Below are 15,414 nucleotides of genomic sequence, written 5' to 3' on the forward strand. Positions count from 1 at the left end.
TCATCAACCTTTTGCCGCATCAGGCATCCTTGGACTTCTTTGCTACTGTACTCCTCGCTTCCACATCATCAATTTTATCTTGACCAGTCAAGACGTCGCTCGATCCCAAGGGCCATTGCGTTGTCTACCAACGTCGTTGGGAGGCTCCCAAGAGCACATGCAACCATTGACCTTAGCTACCACTATTTTATGGGCCATTCATGATCCGTCTTTCGATTTAGCCGCCTGACCTGACACTGCAAACGTCAAATCATAATGGCCGAAATTTCCTTTCGATCTCGGGTCTACACCCGGCGCCTAAACCATCAGCGCTTATACAAAACATCTCAGATTTGCTCACCACGGTGATCGAAATCAAGCTTTGGACAAGCAGCTGCTAACGTTGGTGGCACTCTACCTGTATTGCTGTTGGTGTGGTTCTAGTTGTAATGTATCACTGCCGGGAAGAATTTCCATTGGCAGAGATGACCACACTTGACATCCTCAATCGCTGCCTACGCCAACTTTTGCACCACCGCTGCTTTATTGATCCCTTTCCGTGAGTACCTTTCCCTGCGTTGTCGATCTATCTACCTTAGTCACCAGTTGCAACTAACAGCACAGTATGCCGTTTTGATCAAACTGACTGACATGCCAGGGTTGGAGCTTCTCTGCTTCAACACTGTCACTGACTCTCTGGTAACAATCTCGAGTCACCTTCCATGTATGCCCCTCAGGTGACCTATCTTGCATGCTGAGATGCCTGTATGGCGTTCAGCCCTCCCAATGGGCTTGCATATACACCAATCTTGTCTCTGAGGGCTCGGCTGGACGGCTGTGCTACGCGAAATATTGGCTCGTCATTCACACTTCCCACCATGCCTTGAGCACTTCGGCAGAATGACTTTCCGTGCCCTGGAAGCACCCACTGCTCGCTGGCTCTCCAACACCCACAGTCTAGTCCCACCCCGCCCAACATCCAATACAGCAGTCTGCCCCTCTTGGCTTGGGAGAATGACATATGTTCACCCCTATTGTGCTTTATGCTGTGAACTCTACCATGCTCTTGGGGAACGGACTGCGAGATAGCTGGGTGAGTTATCTGCCAACAGTGAGTTGCTACGATGTGGTTGGTGAGAAATCTCCGATGCAACATGATCTTGCAGTTGCAGGACTTTGTCTTCGTTTCTGTCGTGATGATTTATAGAACCTCCGTTCCTTCTCTTGACTCCTTCTGTACAATCAAGACGATTCACTCCGACGACAATAGTTACTCCTGCTTCCACATTGGCGAGTCTCAGGCTTTTAAAGCAGACGGGACCAGCACCTTCCTCCAGACACAGTCTGTCTCGGCTCTTCCTAGCCATTCATCTGGAATTTTTTATCGATCCATTGCATCACTTTGACATGGCTGCACCAACCACGCCTCGATCTCAAGCCGCGTCTCAGTCTGGCCCATCGTGAGTACAATTCTGCGCGTCATTCTAGACAAGTAGATGCAGCTACTGACACAACCATAGTCGCATCGTAACTGCTGTGCAAACCGGGCTAGCATACGACATTGGAGCGCTGAGTCCCACCTCGCAGGATAATGCCGAGGAAGGGCTCTGCAACAACAGAATGACCACGATTCGCTGCTACGAGCGCGACGAGGAGTACCACTTCGAATTGCAAGAACGCGTTCGTGTCACAGTGTCCCAAGGCCAGGCTCCAACTTGTTCGACCTGCGAGGATCAGGATGGTCGTGCTTGCCGACACATCTGGTGGGTTGACGATCAGATTCTCAAGACCGCGGTTCCCCGTGAGACCAGGTCTCAATACAAGTACCGGATATCCAAGGATGGCAAGGCTGTACGTCCGGATGTGTCTGAGAAACACATGCTGTTCTACGACTATCTGGAAGGAAAGGATCTTGACGACCTTGCTGAGGAAGGTGGGTGGTGGAAGCAGGACCCTTTTGATCAACAAGATGTGAAATTGGTCGAACAGACCGCCTCGCAGATCTTGTCAGCTTTCGAGCCATGTGGAGCTCTTTCCACACAATACGGTCAGGAGAATCTGGAAATGTTGCAGCGAGAGTCACAGTAAGCTACATTATATTTTGACTGCCTGATTCCTCTCTACACATTCTGACTTCAAATAGAGCGCTCTTCGCACGCTACAGGGACGAGATGATCAGACAGGTCAAATCGCAGCCATTCTTGCTCATTGCTCTAGGAGCAGCCGTGCCCGTGGCAGAGCGGGACCTTCTCCATCTCACAAAGATCCACAGCAGAATTGAGCGCATCTTCTTCGACTACGGATACTGGTTGTCGTATCGCAAGCCGAACGAGAGCAATCTCGATGCTACCGCAGAAGCCCTTTGCGGTGAAATTGGCCACCTGCGCTCTTTTGTGCTGGATCCCCATCACACGGGCATGGCTATTTCTCTCAGAGGTAGGATTGCCGGGATTCTTCTTTATACTCTCGAGCAAATGGTCGAACACGCGATCGATATCCAGACTTGTGCTGCTGTGCCCATCCCGCAGTACTCTGGTCTGAGCCTCCAGGACAGAAGCTTGCTTCACAAGTTGATCAATCCCGAGAGCGTCTTCGCGATCGATGTTCTCAGAGACCTTGGACCAGATGTCTTGCACAGCGAGATAGTTCAAAACAGGGTCGAAGGTCTTGCGGACAAGCTCAGAGACGAAAATACTCCGGAAAAGTATGTCGGATGGTTGGAAAAGATCGTTGGTCTCGAGGAGTGATGTCGCAGATGTCAGGGGCAGTTTGAATACTTGCACATAGTTTCCTCCTTGTTCCTTTTGTTCGTCTCTTTGAGTTCACTCAGGCGTTTGGTGGAATCTTTTATCCTTCCTCATTCACCTAATATGCTTTTCCCTTTTCTTCTCTAGACTGATCATTGGTTCATAGCCTTGAATTATTGATTCTCTTTGTTCTTGAGTTCGTGATAGCCTATCGGCCTGCCTGTTCAGATCTTTCTGTGCTTGCTCGTTGTGGTTCTAAAGGTGCTTTGATGCTGCCGAGCTGCTTCTTCCGCGCTCTCAGATCCTTCATGGTCCTGATATCTTCATAGCCTTCGGGCATAACCTTGTTCCAATCTGGGTTTGGTGTCAGGTAGCAACTAGTGCAGAGGTAGGTCCCATCCGTAATGTTCTTCCACTGACGAGACAGTCAGCATATCTCTATAGGAGCAGCTTGACAAAGGTCTCAAGACACACGATCTCCAAGCCATATATACCCAAACTCTGGACCCGTTATGCCTAGTCCATGCACAACCAGTGCAATAGTGCTCAGTCATTTCAACATACGCGATGGGCGAATGTGATTTCCATGGTAGATCTTGACGTACCCAGGCGTTTGACTGACACCAGTCTCTGATTCTTCTATACATTATATAGCGTTCGTCGTTCTTGATCTTCGCGTAGTGATCCGAGGAACGCTTTAGCATCCTGTCGCGGTAGCCCGGCTCGGTGGCAAGTCGCTTTGACGCCCTTTGCGTTCCTCTTTTCAGAAGTTCTCTGTAGAATTCCGGTTATTCCTTGCGCAATTTTTCATAGTAGCGGGTCGAATGATTTGATTGACATCCATGTAGCGAGAAAGATCGTGAGAGAGAGGTCGTTTGGTATGATGGCTTGATAAGTCGGACAAATGTCCTCAGAGAGGAGTTCATGATGGCAGATACAAGAAACTGTACCAGGTTCCAAGATGTAGTTGACTTTGGTTTATCACATATCGATTGTATAGTGAGGTGAAGAGCACGTGAAAGAACAAGAGAGGGGGGGAACAGGCGTGCCAAGACTCTCAGATTTGGACGGTCGTCATTCGCTGCGGTGCAGCAACTTTTGAGTCACCAACAACCACGCCCTAGATCCGTCCGTCTGTTGCCATTACACTACACGAAACTCATTCTTTGGACCAGAAAGATACCGCAATCATGGCTGATATTGTTAGTGCACTCGAGCGCTTTCCGGAGCAAGTGAAGGGAAAAAGTGGCTGATGAAACAAATTACAGGAAGAGCGCAAGCCGCGCAAGTCTGTCGCCTTCAGCGAGGGCACCACGATTGTCGACAGCAACGGCCAGGTTACCGAGGCCACCGAGCAACATGGCGACAAGTCGAGCGCCGAGACTCACTCTGCCGGTACGATCAAGAAGCTCAACGCAGCCGAACAAGCACAAGAAGAGGACACCAGCTCACCAGCCACCGCGCCAGCAGAAGGAGGCGTTGATGAGATGACTGCCATGTTCGAAGGTCTCGCCAAGAAGAAGAAGAAGTCATCATCCAAGAAGGAAAAGTCGGCCGACGACGCAGAGGCTCCCGCCGCCGATGCCGAATTCGACCCCTCGGCCCTCAAGAAGAAGAAGAAGAAGGCCAAGAAGACCGAAGCCGACGACTTTGAGGCCAAGCTGGCCGAGGCTGGCGCCAACGACGAGGCCAACGACGAGGAGCCCGTCGTGCAACAATCCACCAGCCAGGAGGGCGATCTCGAAAAGGGAACCGGCATCTGGCAGCACAGCAACACCACACCCATCGAGTATCCCCTGCTGCTCACCCGCTTCTTCTCCCAGCTCAACCACCACAACCCCGACCTTGCCTCTAGCGGTGGCAAGTCGTACAAGATCCCTCCTCCACAGTGCTTGCGTGAAGGAAACAAGAAGACCATTTTCGCCAACATCTCTGAGATCTGTCGCCGCATGAAGAGAACTGACGAGCACGTTACTCAGTTCCTGTTCTCTGAATTGGGTACTTCGGGTTCCGTCGCTGGTCAGGGTCAACTTGTCATCAAGGGTCGTTTCCAGCAAAAGCAGTTGGAGAACGTCTTGAGAAGATATATTGGTACGTTTTTGGAACATTTATTTTCTCACTACAGAGTTGATCACAGAAAAACTAACATGTTCAAACAGTCGAGTACGTCACTTGCAAGACCTGCCGCTCGCCAGACACCGAGCTCAACAAGGGTGAGAACCGTCTGTACTTCGTCACCTGCAACTCTTGCGGTTCCAGACGTTCCGTATCTGCCATCAAGACCGGTTTCTCGGCCCAGATCGGCAAGCGCAGAAGACAGCAAGCTTAAGCAACAAAAATATCACGTCCTTGATGCCTTTTTTGTATTCATTTTTCTCTCTCCCTTTGCATCAAAAACGACACTACTGTCACTTTCCATCTCCTTTTCATCTCACGGGTAGCGTAACACGGAAATGGATTTTCAGCTTGTCCAGCTGTGAGATGTTTGTGCGACGCTTGACCTCCTTGTCAAACTCGTCTTCCAAAAAGCCGGCTTGGGGGTCTGCGTCAAAGACGGCTGGCCAACGGGTAGGCAGATCGGTGGTCTTTACGGGAAGTTGTATCAGCGTGGGTGCGCTCTCATCCTCGAATCTGTTTTCGCGTAGGATGGTGACCAGATCGCGTTGAAAGGGTCGGCAATTGTAATGAAAAGTTGTAAACAATTCATCTTCGTTGAGTCTATGCTGCAAAAAGCAAGTGATGCAGTAATGTGCCAGTGTTTTTGAAATGTCATTTTCATTGGGCAGGTCCTTGTATACATAGGCGAGTGCTTTGCAGAGATCTTGTGGTGGACCTGGGTAGCTGGTTGAGAGTTCCAATTCGAGGAAAATACGTGCTTTGACCATCGTTTTTAGACTTGCGATGTCGTAGATTGTGGCTAGGTGGAAGATTTCGACGTGCAGGAGGACGGACATTTGATCGTGGAGGCAGTCGGTTGGGACGTAGTGTTCAAAGGTGTAGATGTGTCGTAGCATGCTGAGTACTGCTGTCAGGGAGATATCCTCGATTGTGTATTTTGGTCCGTTTCTGGATTCTTCGAAGCTGAATGCTAGGATTGGTGCAATCAGTTCCACTGTGGTCAGATCGATGTTCTTGAGTACAGTGGTCTTTTGTGTGTGCGGGTCTTTAATGGTGAGGGTGGCCTTGCCGTTCTCGACTGCGGATAGGAAGGACATATCGTCCATGGTTTGTGTGTCCTTTGTCTTCTGCGACATGGGCAGCGGAGGGTCTGCAACGTAACTGTCCACTGCATCCGGTACATCTTCATGTCGCTCTCCTACCATGAAGCCTGAAGTACCTCGTATATAGGCGAGTCTTGCCGCACGCTTTTCATCTTCTCTTCGTTCTAGAGCTTCTGCGAATTGAGAAAGATCCTCTTCATCGCGCTTCAATGACGAAGCATGCTTTTCTCGTTCTCTTCGCTCCAGTACTTCTCCCGCTTGAGAGAGTTCCTGGAAGTCGTCGTCCAGCAGATCCAAACGACGTTGCCTTGCAGAATGTGTTCGTCGTATGCCCTCGGCAACAGCATTGTATCGTAAGTCTTCTTGAAAGTCATCGTCTTCAAACTCGTCATGCAGTAGATATCCACGACGCTTAGATAGTCCCGAATGGATGTCTCGTAAGGGGTTGTCACGCCGAACGATCGCTCTGGTTTTCTCTAGTGTATCCTCACGACGCTGGCGAGAGCGCTCGAGCGACACGGCATAACGACCCCAGTCAAACTCCCTGGGAACCCCGTTTCGTTGAACTGGCAGGTCGGTAGGAGGAGGAGGAAATCGATTCTCCTGGAAGTAAGGGTCCTCCTCAGTCCAAGATTCCAACCTGGAATCCAGCTCGTGCAGAGCATCTACGCTAGTCAATTGCCGCAGGTATTCTCTCTCAGGTGAGCCAGGCATGGTTTTGTGAACAGATTGGAGCATGAACGGTTTCATCTTTGTTGTGGAGAAGGAAAGGAATGGAGTTCTTCAAAGGAAATGGGAGTTGTGGATTGTTGTAACGTCTCAATCCTTCCTACCTATCGGTGTGCCAGCTAGGCAGCCGTCAGGGTGGTGCATGTGATCAGGGTACATGTGCCGCGGTACCCAATGAGCTTGTCGCCCTTATCCAACTATAAGCTACTCGTAGAAAGCTCGCACGGCTTTACATCGGTCAGAGGGTCTAAACATTCTGGTTCTATATGAGTCAATCATGTTCTAGGACTCGAAGGATGGCGGTGTCGATGGTCGTGGCTATGGTTGTAGTGGCGATCTTGACAGGGTTGCGGCTGAGATAGCTAGCGTAGCGCAAGATCATGTCAAGCCACCGTAGATCTAGGGCGGAGAAAGCATCCGGAACAATTAGTATGACCTTCACGCGAGAGGGACAAGGAATATTCTTGTTGCCTTGCAGGCCAAGGTCGCACGAGACATGGTGCAGATAAACGCTGGCAGACGCCTCGAAATGCATCTCGAGCCTCAAGGATGACGGAAGGCTTGGCGGCACTTTCGCTACCGAGTAGGATTACGTTGAATGGGATGCATAGGTAGCTATCTAGAATACTCAAGTCCCATCAATCTGTCCGTCTCAATCACTCTTCTCACTCTCGGGGCCATCATCAACAGCGGCTCCACTCCAATTGTCTCGCAAACGGATCACATCGGCGAACGCAGGCAGGCCTCATCGCTACAAGCCATACAATTATGGGCTGGTATTCACTGCTTCCTACTCACCTCAGCGACATTGAGGGATGGATCTCTAGTATTTTTGTACAACTCTCTTCTATCTAGCTGCTTCATCTGCAGTCAGAGCTTTGAGCTAATATCAATCATTGCAGATGTTATTGGGTGTCGTCACAATAGGACCATGGGCTCTACTGCTTGTATACGACTTCCTCTTCTACGTCTATCGCTCCTGCGCCTATCACATTCCTCTCTTTGGCGGCAAAGCTCAAGGAAAGAGACGGCCACATGCACCTAGTCTGACCGAAAGACCGAACGGCGAGAAAAGAGATGCTCCGAAGGTTCCGATACCTGCCGCGACGACTGGTATACACCACCATGAGAATGGGTCCGAAAAGCGAGCATTGGGACAAGCTTAAGAGAATGGGAAGTCAGTCTGAGAACACAGTTCTGGAAGGCGGTGGCCGAGTCGAGCTCCTGCCATGCCCATGCTGCGATACAGAGACGCAAGGATGGACTCGAGCTTTGCAATGACCTTGATGGTTGCAATATTGGCCCTCGAACTCTGCCCCTTAATGAGGAAACGACTATCACGAACGAACCCAATTCAAGTTGCAGGCAGAAGCGCTATGCATCACATATCTTTCATTGCTTTCATGTTCATTATGTCGTAATTAATTAAACAGCTCTCTCGCCAGCCTTCTGCTTGAACCAATCCCTCAACCACGCTCCCTCGACGGCATCGTGGATATCTTGACCTCTCGGACCAAGGAGCGAGAAGAAAGAGTGGTACTCGGTCAGCAGGTCCTCTCGCTTTCTCTCAAACTCATCACCATTGAACCTCTCCTCCCAGCCACAATCTCGGAACAACTGTCGCTTCACAGCAAACATGTTCCGCACAGCCTTGGCCACCTCTACCTTGGGGTCGAGTTGCAATGGCGGTGCTGGTGGTGGGCTCGGTACTTCGGGTATCTCACAACCATACTCGATTGCTGTGTTGCGCAGTTGCTGGGCACTGGCGTTTCGCATGGACAAGATCTTGCTCCGTAGTGCTTTGTTCTCTGGCGCGTTTCGCTCAACCCCGTCCAACACCATACCAATGCCCCAGCCTTCTGGTCGCACTTGCCGTGTGGGAGAGTGATCGATTGAGATCCTGTGCTCGGCGGCAAGTTGCTTGAGGTCGTCGATGCTCAGTGTGCCTGATCTTTTCCGTCGCATCTTCAAGGCAACATTCAAGGCCGGGATGCTCATCCGAGCCGCTTCGATGTGTTGCTTCAACTTCGCATATTGGTCGTCCATCATTTCAGACTCGCCATCATATTCTTCGTATCGATTCGTTCCGCCTACGCCGGAGAGCAGGCTTGGTCGTGCGTGTATGTTGAGTGTTTGGTAGCATTCGCCTTCATCACGCCATGGGATCCAATCCAGGCTGAGTATTTCGTTCCGCAGAAGATCCCAGGATTGTTCTGTCCCTCTGTTGGGTTGATGCTCGTATTCTGTGTTTTCGCTCTTGGAAGCCCAGCGTCTCATTCTTCCTGCAAAGCAATCTGTCAGCGTGTGAAGTTTGCTGTCGTGTGTATGCTGGACTTACTGTCTCGTGTGTCGTACAAATATTCAGTGCCCCAATTACTCCCACAGAATGTGATTTTGAACGCCCAGGCTGGCAAACCAGTTTCGCCAGCTCTAAGTGGTTGTCTCGATGTTGCTATCGTGCCGTCCCAGTCATGACCTTCGAGATATGACATGGCACCACTATCTGGTGCGATCGGCACACCCTCCTCCTGATCTGACCAGTATTCCAGAGCCTCATTTGATGGATAAGGAAGCAACTCCATGAGGGCAATCACTTCGGGAACGAATCCGGCAGCTCGTAGTTGTTCGACAGCCACAGCGGGCTTTCCACACACGCCGTACGGAGGGTAGATGACTTCGTCCTCGCGAAGATATCGCATCTTGATCAATGTGGCGTACATTGCGTTGATACCATTGATGAGTTCGGCGTGACGCTTGGCCACTTCTTGGAGTATGGTGGTGTGCATATCCATGCTTCCACGTACTGGCGAGTCGAACATGCCCTTCTCAGGGTAAGTCCGAGTTGTAGTAGTTGTCGTCGTCATTCAAGCGACAGAGTTGATATAATGTGATGTGGTGTCTGAGAGACAGATGATGTTATGTTGATGTCAAGTTTGAACGGTGATGACCCAGAGAATTATCGTCAAATACCCCAGAGCAAGAGAGAGCAAGGCAGGGTCGTATATGTAAAAGCTGGTATCAAGAGGCTCTGCTGCGGCAGTTCATCCTGTATAAGAAAGGCGCATCCCCGTAAAAAAAAACGTTTGTATTGAGCAACGGCCAGCCCTCATGCTGTTCCAAGGATCGGGTCAATCATCATGGATCAGTGTAGATCCTTCGAACCAGGTGGCCGCCTGCTACAGGTGCTTTTTGCGATACCGTTGCTCGGCTTAGTTCATAGCAACGGGTGAAACGGGTGTACTGTATATGCCCATGTTTGTCTTATCGCCAGAAGAGATCGCAAGGGTATCCCTGCCTCAATGTGCTCGTGTTCCTCTAACATACTTCCCTGGCCCCATGTCTGCAGAGGTGAGTTCAAAGTGTATCATCTCGCTCGTTGAAATCTTCTCGACGTTGCCGGCGAGATCTCAACTTGTCTCAGAGCTAGATCTCAGCGGGGAGTCGAGATTTCTCTGCACACGTCTAGATCCTTCTTTCGACCGTAGAAGACGTACTCGAACTGTCTTTATCGAATAGTAATGAATACCTGCTCGGACTGTCGACCGAGAGCTGGGCCTTTCGGTATGAACATGTTCTTGTATGTCTTAATGGCTGGTTTTATGGTTCGGTGGACGGTGGAGAACGAGGCAGGTGTGGAAGCTTGCCCGACAACCGGATTTGGCGATTCATTGATCCTTCTCATCAACAACACACCAGAGGTCGAGTCAGTCGACATGCCTTTGTTGAGTCAATATCAGGTATTGATTTCGTTCGATCAATTCTTCGTACTCATGGATTGCACCTTTGAAAACAAGGTTTTCGATCGCGTTTCCAGGTTGGTCCTAGTCTTCCGCAACCCGCTGACGCAAGCGTCAACAATAGGAAAACGAGTATGCTTGTCACCTGGACTCTCATTCTACACAGCCTCCAGCGACTCCACCTGGTGACTGGAAGCTTGATCGCAGGTTGACGGACTCGACACTAACGCGGTACGACTCAATATCGCGTGGACCAGTGCTACGTCTTCTCAGCCAGGGTCAACCCCTCGGCAACGCTATCAGAACGACAACAGGGTAACGTGTCCACCACTGAGGTCCAAGGATACTTCACACTGGAACCTAGGGGTACTGTCATTCCGTTGTATCACCTGATACAATTCTTGCTTTGTCCAGAATCGAACAGGTCCAGGAAGACATCATTGCTCTTTGATATTATTTCCGCGATTAAACCGTGCCCTGAACACATGGAAGGGTTCACCACGACAATCAGCTTAAGTTTCCAATGTCAGGGATGACGTCTGATAGTGTCGTCAACTTGCTGCCGAAATAAGCATATCATGCATACAGCTGGCAAGACAGTCCATGGAGGCCAAGTCACGCATGAACAGGAGTCGTCAGCCCGACTTTCAAGCTGGCAGGAAGCGGGTGTTGGTCGTGCCTGCCTGATCCCGTTCATTCTGTACCAAAACGAACTGAGTTGCTTCCATCAATCTGGTCGGTTAGCTCAGTTGGTTAGAGCGTGGTGCTAATACCCATTCCCCTGGTATACCTGGCACGCCAAGGTCGCGGGTTCGACCCCCGTACTGACCATGAATGCATCCTTTTGGTGGGTTGCAGGGGTGTGGCAAGATTTTGTGGTCATATATCACTATCTCGGACTTTTGCCGGAGGTGGAAGAAAAGGAGAACACCTCAATTCTGCCTACGTACCTTCGACACTTGCGCATGCCCACACACTTGCACTCAAGGCCAAACACTGATTCAGAGCGTGCCCAGTCGTGTACCCTGGTTTGGGTTGGACATGAGGATTTTTCTTCTCCCGATGGCAGAAACTGCCATATCGGGCCCAAGCGTGGCTCACAGCTGCAGATCTAGCCTGATTGAGCTATATCTTGGCGTTTGTACCCACTCTACTGCAACCACACCTCCTGTCAAACCATAGTATTTGCGGCATGATATCCGACCCTTCGCCTTGTTCATTATGCTTGCTTTGGAAACACCCGAGTTTCCAGACAGCATGCTTACGTGGGGCCTTCAAATACAGACATTGTGTCAACGATGTTTCAAACCACAATGACAAAAACAAGCTAGCGGGTAAGTATTTACTCGGGTTCGCCTTTATCTTTCCACGAATGCGGAGGCGGAGTGCCGAACGGTGATCAACACTGGGACGGTTCGAGAGATCTCATCGGAAATGCGGCTCGTAGAAAAGTGACAGGCACGCACACCCCTCAGCTACATGGATGTCGTGCTACCCGTTATGGCATTTCTCCTTTCTTGCCTCTAGCATTTATTCCATCACTCCTTGCCCTTGTGACAGTAGTCTGCTGTGCTGTGAACACAGCGCGTCGACATTGAAATGTCGCAAGACGATGTGAAGCACACCTCGCCGTCGAACTTATCTCTGGACCATGAATATTCCTCAGGATTGGAAGGCCACAATGTACATGATAAGAAAACACAGCACAACACAGCATGGACGCGCATCTACAGAGTCGTAACATACACGCCGCCGCGATGTCGCTGGGACCCGGAGAAACCACCAGCATTCAGTATGGCGTTGAACGTGCTCTTCGGCTTTGCAGGTGCCTTTACAGTTGCGAACCTTTACTATAGTCATCCCATTCTGAACATCCTGGCGGAAGAATTTAATGTGCCGTATGAGAAGGTCTCACAGATCCCAACTGTCATGCAAGCAGGATATGCTGCAGGGCTGCTGTTTTTGTGTCCATTAGGCGATCTTTTGCCTCGCAGACCGTTTGTTCTGAGCCTTGTTTTCTTCACTGCGACCATGTGGTATGTAATATCGTGATGTTCCATGAGAATGACTTGCTTATACAAAGCTCTAGGATTGGTGTGTGTGTAACAAAAGATTTGGCTGCATTCACTGCCATTTCTTTCGTTACGGCTATCACTACTGTTACGCCACAGCTCATGCTCCCTCTTGTTGGTGACCTTGCACCGCCAAGTAAGAGGGCAGCATCTCTCTCGATCGTCACATCTGGTCTTTTGCTGGGCATGCTGATTGCTCGTCTGCTGTCTGGTGTCCTGACCAACTATACTTGTAAGTGCTAGGCTTCGAAAATATAATTAGTACTGACATGATCATAGCATGGCGCAACATCTACTGGCTCTCTCTAGGACTCCAGTATGCCATCTTTGCGTTACTCTGGCTGTTTATGCCCGACTATCCCTCGACCAACCCTGGCGGTATCAATTACTTCAAGATTCTGTGGTCAATTGTCGAGATGCTGTTCAAAGAGCCTGTGCTAGTCCAAGCCTGTTTCGTCACCTTCTTCACAGCCGCAACATTCACCTGCTTCTGGACTACGCTGACCTTTCTCCTCGCCGGCTCACCTTACAACTACGACTCTCTGACCATCGGTCTCTTCTCCCTCATCGGCATCGCAAGTATGTTCACCGGACCTTTCTGGGCAAAGTATGTTATCGATCGCTTTGTCCCTCTGTTCTCAGTCATTCTAGGAGAGTGCTGGTGTATGTTGGGCATCTGCATCGGCACCTACACCGGTCGCATCACCATTGCTGGACCGGTCATCCAAGCCTTCTTCAATGACTTTGGGTTGCAAACTGCGCAAATCGCCAATAGAAGTGCCATCTACAGCATCGCACCCAAAGCACGTAATCGTGTCAACACAGCTTTCATGGTTGCAACGTTTTGCGGCCAGCTGGTCGGTACGGCTGCAGGAAACCACCTCTACGCAAGAGGTGGTTGGATTGTAAGCGGTAGTTATAGTGTTGCGAGTATTGGTGCAGCATTAATATGTTGCTTCGCGCGTGGGCCATGGGCAGAAGGATGGTCCGGCTGGGGTGGTGGCTGGAGTGTTTACAAGAAGAGTGCTCAGAGCGCTGATGGAAAGGCAGATGAGAAGCAGACCATGGGAGCTGTGGAATTGACCAGTGGCGTCAAGAAAGATCCAGAGAAGGGTAAGACGCAGCAGCAAAAGGTCAACGAAGGGCACACACTGGAGAAAGGCATCGAGATGCTAGGCGCCGAGGATATTGAGAACCCTGTGCGAGAGATGAAAGATCGCGAGAACGAAGAAAAGAGCTCTACTAGCCAGAACAAAGACGAGCTTGTGCCTGTAAAGAGTACGCAGAGCGTCTGAGGAGAGGTGGAAGCCAAATCGTATCCGACATCCATTGAAAGCTTCGCTGTAGAGATGCAGAAACAGTTTCGTTTTCCTCGTCGTTTCTAATGAGATGAAAAGATGTTTCACTCTCTCCGTTGTTTGCTTGTTTCGAGAAATAATTCTGCATCTCGACAGTTGTATACGAGTTTCCAACATAGCCGGAGGAGATGCGCAAAGCGAGGCAACGCCCAGGTAAACAGCAGGGTACCATCGCTCTCATGAAGACGATGCGAACTAAGGCTGTAGAAATGCAGAGCCTTTTCTTTTGCAAAGGCGATGGTAGTAGGAGTCGAATAACTCTGGTCTCTCAATCAACGGTAAGCGGTACCTCGAAAACATTGTGCATTACCACAGCTTCCTAGGACGACGCGAATAGCGACCGAGAGAGGAGGAATGCAAGGTCAGTACAGGCTCGTATTAGGGAGGCGCTCTCCCCCAGACATGGTCAGGGCACTTCTAGACGTGGTCAGCCAGGAGTCGAATATCGTGAGTGAGAGAACTGCTCCAGCTCAACGAGTCAAGCACGTCTCCAGCTCCGCATCCAGGCCTTGACCGTTTCCATTGAAGGAAGCATTTTACCCGAGATTCTGGCGCTCTCTCCAAGACTTTGGGCTGTGGTCTACCTCTAGCCTCCGTGTCCACAACTGCAGAGATCAAGCGTGGCTGCAAAGGAGAAGGCTTCCTTTGGCTTACCACTCATCCGAACGACCCTCTCACCGCAGCAGTTGGTACCAAGGTACTTGAGATCGTCAAGCGTGACAGCGTGTATCAGAACGCAGCCGAGCGTGGTCAGCAACTACGTGCTGGTCTCAAAAAGCTTCAGCAAGAGTACTGGTGTATTGGCGACAAGCGAGGAAGAGGTCTCCTTCAAGGCATTGAGATCGTCTCAGACGCCTCTACCAAGGCACCAGGCGCAGACATGGGTCAGGCTGTATCTGAACTAGCCATGGCTTCTGGTCTACCGGTATCTAGTGATGTCGTCAACCTTCCAGATATGGGCGGCGTATTCCGTCTAGCCCCTCCAGTCAGTGTAACAGCCGATGAGATTGAAGAGGGCCTTCGGATCCACGATCAATGCTTCGAGTTCATCGTCGCGAAGCGCATCAGTGTGCTCAAGATCTAGCCGAGCCATAGAAGATACTCTAATACGATACATGACTTTAGCCGCCATTAACATTCAAGCGTACAAACCCAGGCCGAACTTGTTCAATGCTGCATCAAGACATCTCGAATAACCGGTGATTCGACGAGTGGAGTCGAGCGTTGTCCATAATCCATAGGCGATCTCAAAGGACCTGCTCCTCGCGGAAGCTCGCGTTCAGGTGGGTGATCTTTGGATGAGGTGATCATTGGATTCCTTACTACGTTGCTGATCGCGACTACTGGCGCGTCGTTGACATACACCATGTGTACCCGCTCGAACTGATTCGATTTACGAGCTCTGCAGTGGTATGAAGAGTCTGGGTAAACTCATTGCGGACAATGTCGTTGGCGACGCGGTGACGAAACAGAAGAGAACATGTTATCGATAAGATCGGGATCTACCCCACTCTAGGAAGGCGGTGGGAGTTCTGCCGGGCTTCCTTCGCTACTTCCCTCCGTAAACAGCA

At 50.5% G+C, this 15,414-nt stretch overlaps 8 protein-coding genes across 8 annotated transcripts; 4 read left to right on the plus strand and 4 right to left on the minus strand.

The window, feature by feature from the left end:
• Positions 1–1,386: 1,386 nt before the first annotated feature.
• On the plus strand, positions 1,387–2,726 carry AUEXF2481DRAFT_8767 (uncharacterized protein; the record flags this gene model as incomplete). The annotated part of the gene is made up of 3 exons (XM_013484153.1): positions 1,387–1,439; positions 1,500–2,063; positions 2,123–2,726. The coding sequence occupies 3 exons, from the start codon at positions 1,387–1,389 to the stop codon at positions 2,724–2,726; spliced, it is 1,221 nt and encodes a 406-aa protein (XP_013339607.1).
• A 328-nt stretch (positions 2,727–3,054) lies between these two features.
• AUEXF2481DRAFT_44345 (uncharacterized protein) lies at positions 3,055–3,710 on the minus strand. The gene has a single exon (XM_013484185.1). The coding sequence runs from the start codon at positions 3,428–3,430 to the stop codon at positions 3,104–3,106; it is 327 nt and encodes a 108-aa protein (XP_013339639.1). The 5' UTR covers positions 3,431–3,710; the 3' UTR covers positions 3,055–3,103.
• Positions 3,711–3,916: 206 nt separating this feature from the next.
• Positions 3,917–5,055, plus strand: AUEXF2481DRAFT_8768 (uncharacterized protein; the record flags this gene model as incomplete). The annotated part of the gene is made up of 3 exons (XM_013484154.1): positions 3,917–3,928; positions 3,995–4,817; positions 4,886–5,055. The coding sequence occupies 3 exons, from the start codon at positions 3,917–3,919 to the stop codon at positions 5,053–5,055; spliced, it is 1,005 nt and encodes a 334-aa protein (XP_013339608.1).
• Positions 5,056–5,152: 97 nt separating this feature from the next.
• On the minus strand, positions 5,153–6,661 carry AUEXF2481DRAFT_33296 (uncharacterized protein; the record flags this gene model as incomplete). Its single annotated transcript, XM_013484167.1, has 1 exon — positions 5,153–6,661. One exon carries the CDS (start codon positions 6,659–6,661, stop codon positions 5,153–5,155), a length of 1,509 nt encoding a protein of 502 aa, XP_013339621.1.
• A 273-nt stretch (positions 6,662–6,934) lies between these two features.
• On the minus strand, positions 6,935–7,324 carry AUEXF2481DRAFT_44347 (uncharacterized protein; the record flags this gene model as incomplete). The annotated part of the gene is made up of 1 exon (XM_013484186.1): positions 6,935–7,324. A coding segment is annotated over exon 1 (260 nt), but the record flags the coding sequence as incomplete, so codon positions are not given.
• On the plus strand, positions 6,987–7,972 carry AUEXF2481DRAFT_509712 (uncharacterized protein). The gene is made up of 2 exons (XM_013484240.1): positions 6,987–7,502; positions 7,579–7,972. Exons 1-2 carry the CDS (start codon positions 7,275–7,277, stop codon positions 7,840–7,842), a joined length of 492 nt encoding a protein of 163 aa, XP_013339694.1. The 5' UTR covers positions 6,987–7,274; the 3' UTR covers positions 7,843–7,972.
• On the minus strand, positions 7,973–9,438 carry AUEXF2481DRAFT_509713 (uncharacterized protein). The gene has a single exon (XM_013484241.1). The coding sequence runs from the start codon at positions 8,951–8,953 to the stop codon at positions 8,102–8,104; it is 852 nt and encodes a 283-aa protein (XP_013339695.1). The 5' UTR covers positions 8,954–9,438; the 3' UTR covers positions 7,973–8,101.
• A 2,574-nt stretch (positions 9,439–12,012) lies between these two features.
• AUEXF2481DRAFT_70298 (uncharacterized protein) lies at positions 12,013–13,780 on the plus strand (the record flags this gene model as incomplete). Its single annotated transcript, XM_013484228.1, has 3 exons — positions 12,013–12,449; positions 12,503–12,717; positions 12,765–13,780. 3 exons carry the CDS (start codon positions 12,013–12,015, stop codon positions 13,778–13,780), a joined length of 1,668 nt encoding a protein of 555 aa, XP_013339682.1.
• Between the last annotated feature and the right edge of the window lie 1,634 nt (positions 13,781–15,414).

This window comes from Aureobasidium subglaciale (assembly GCF_000721755.1).
Source record: "Aureobasidium subglaciale EXF-2481 unplaced genomic scaffold scaffold_32, whole genome shotgun sequence".
Lineage (NCBI taxonomy): Eukaryota > Fungi > Ascomycota > Dothideomycetes > Dothideales > Saccotheciaceae > Aureobasidium > Aureobasidium subglaciale.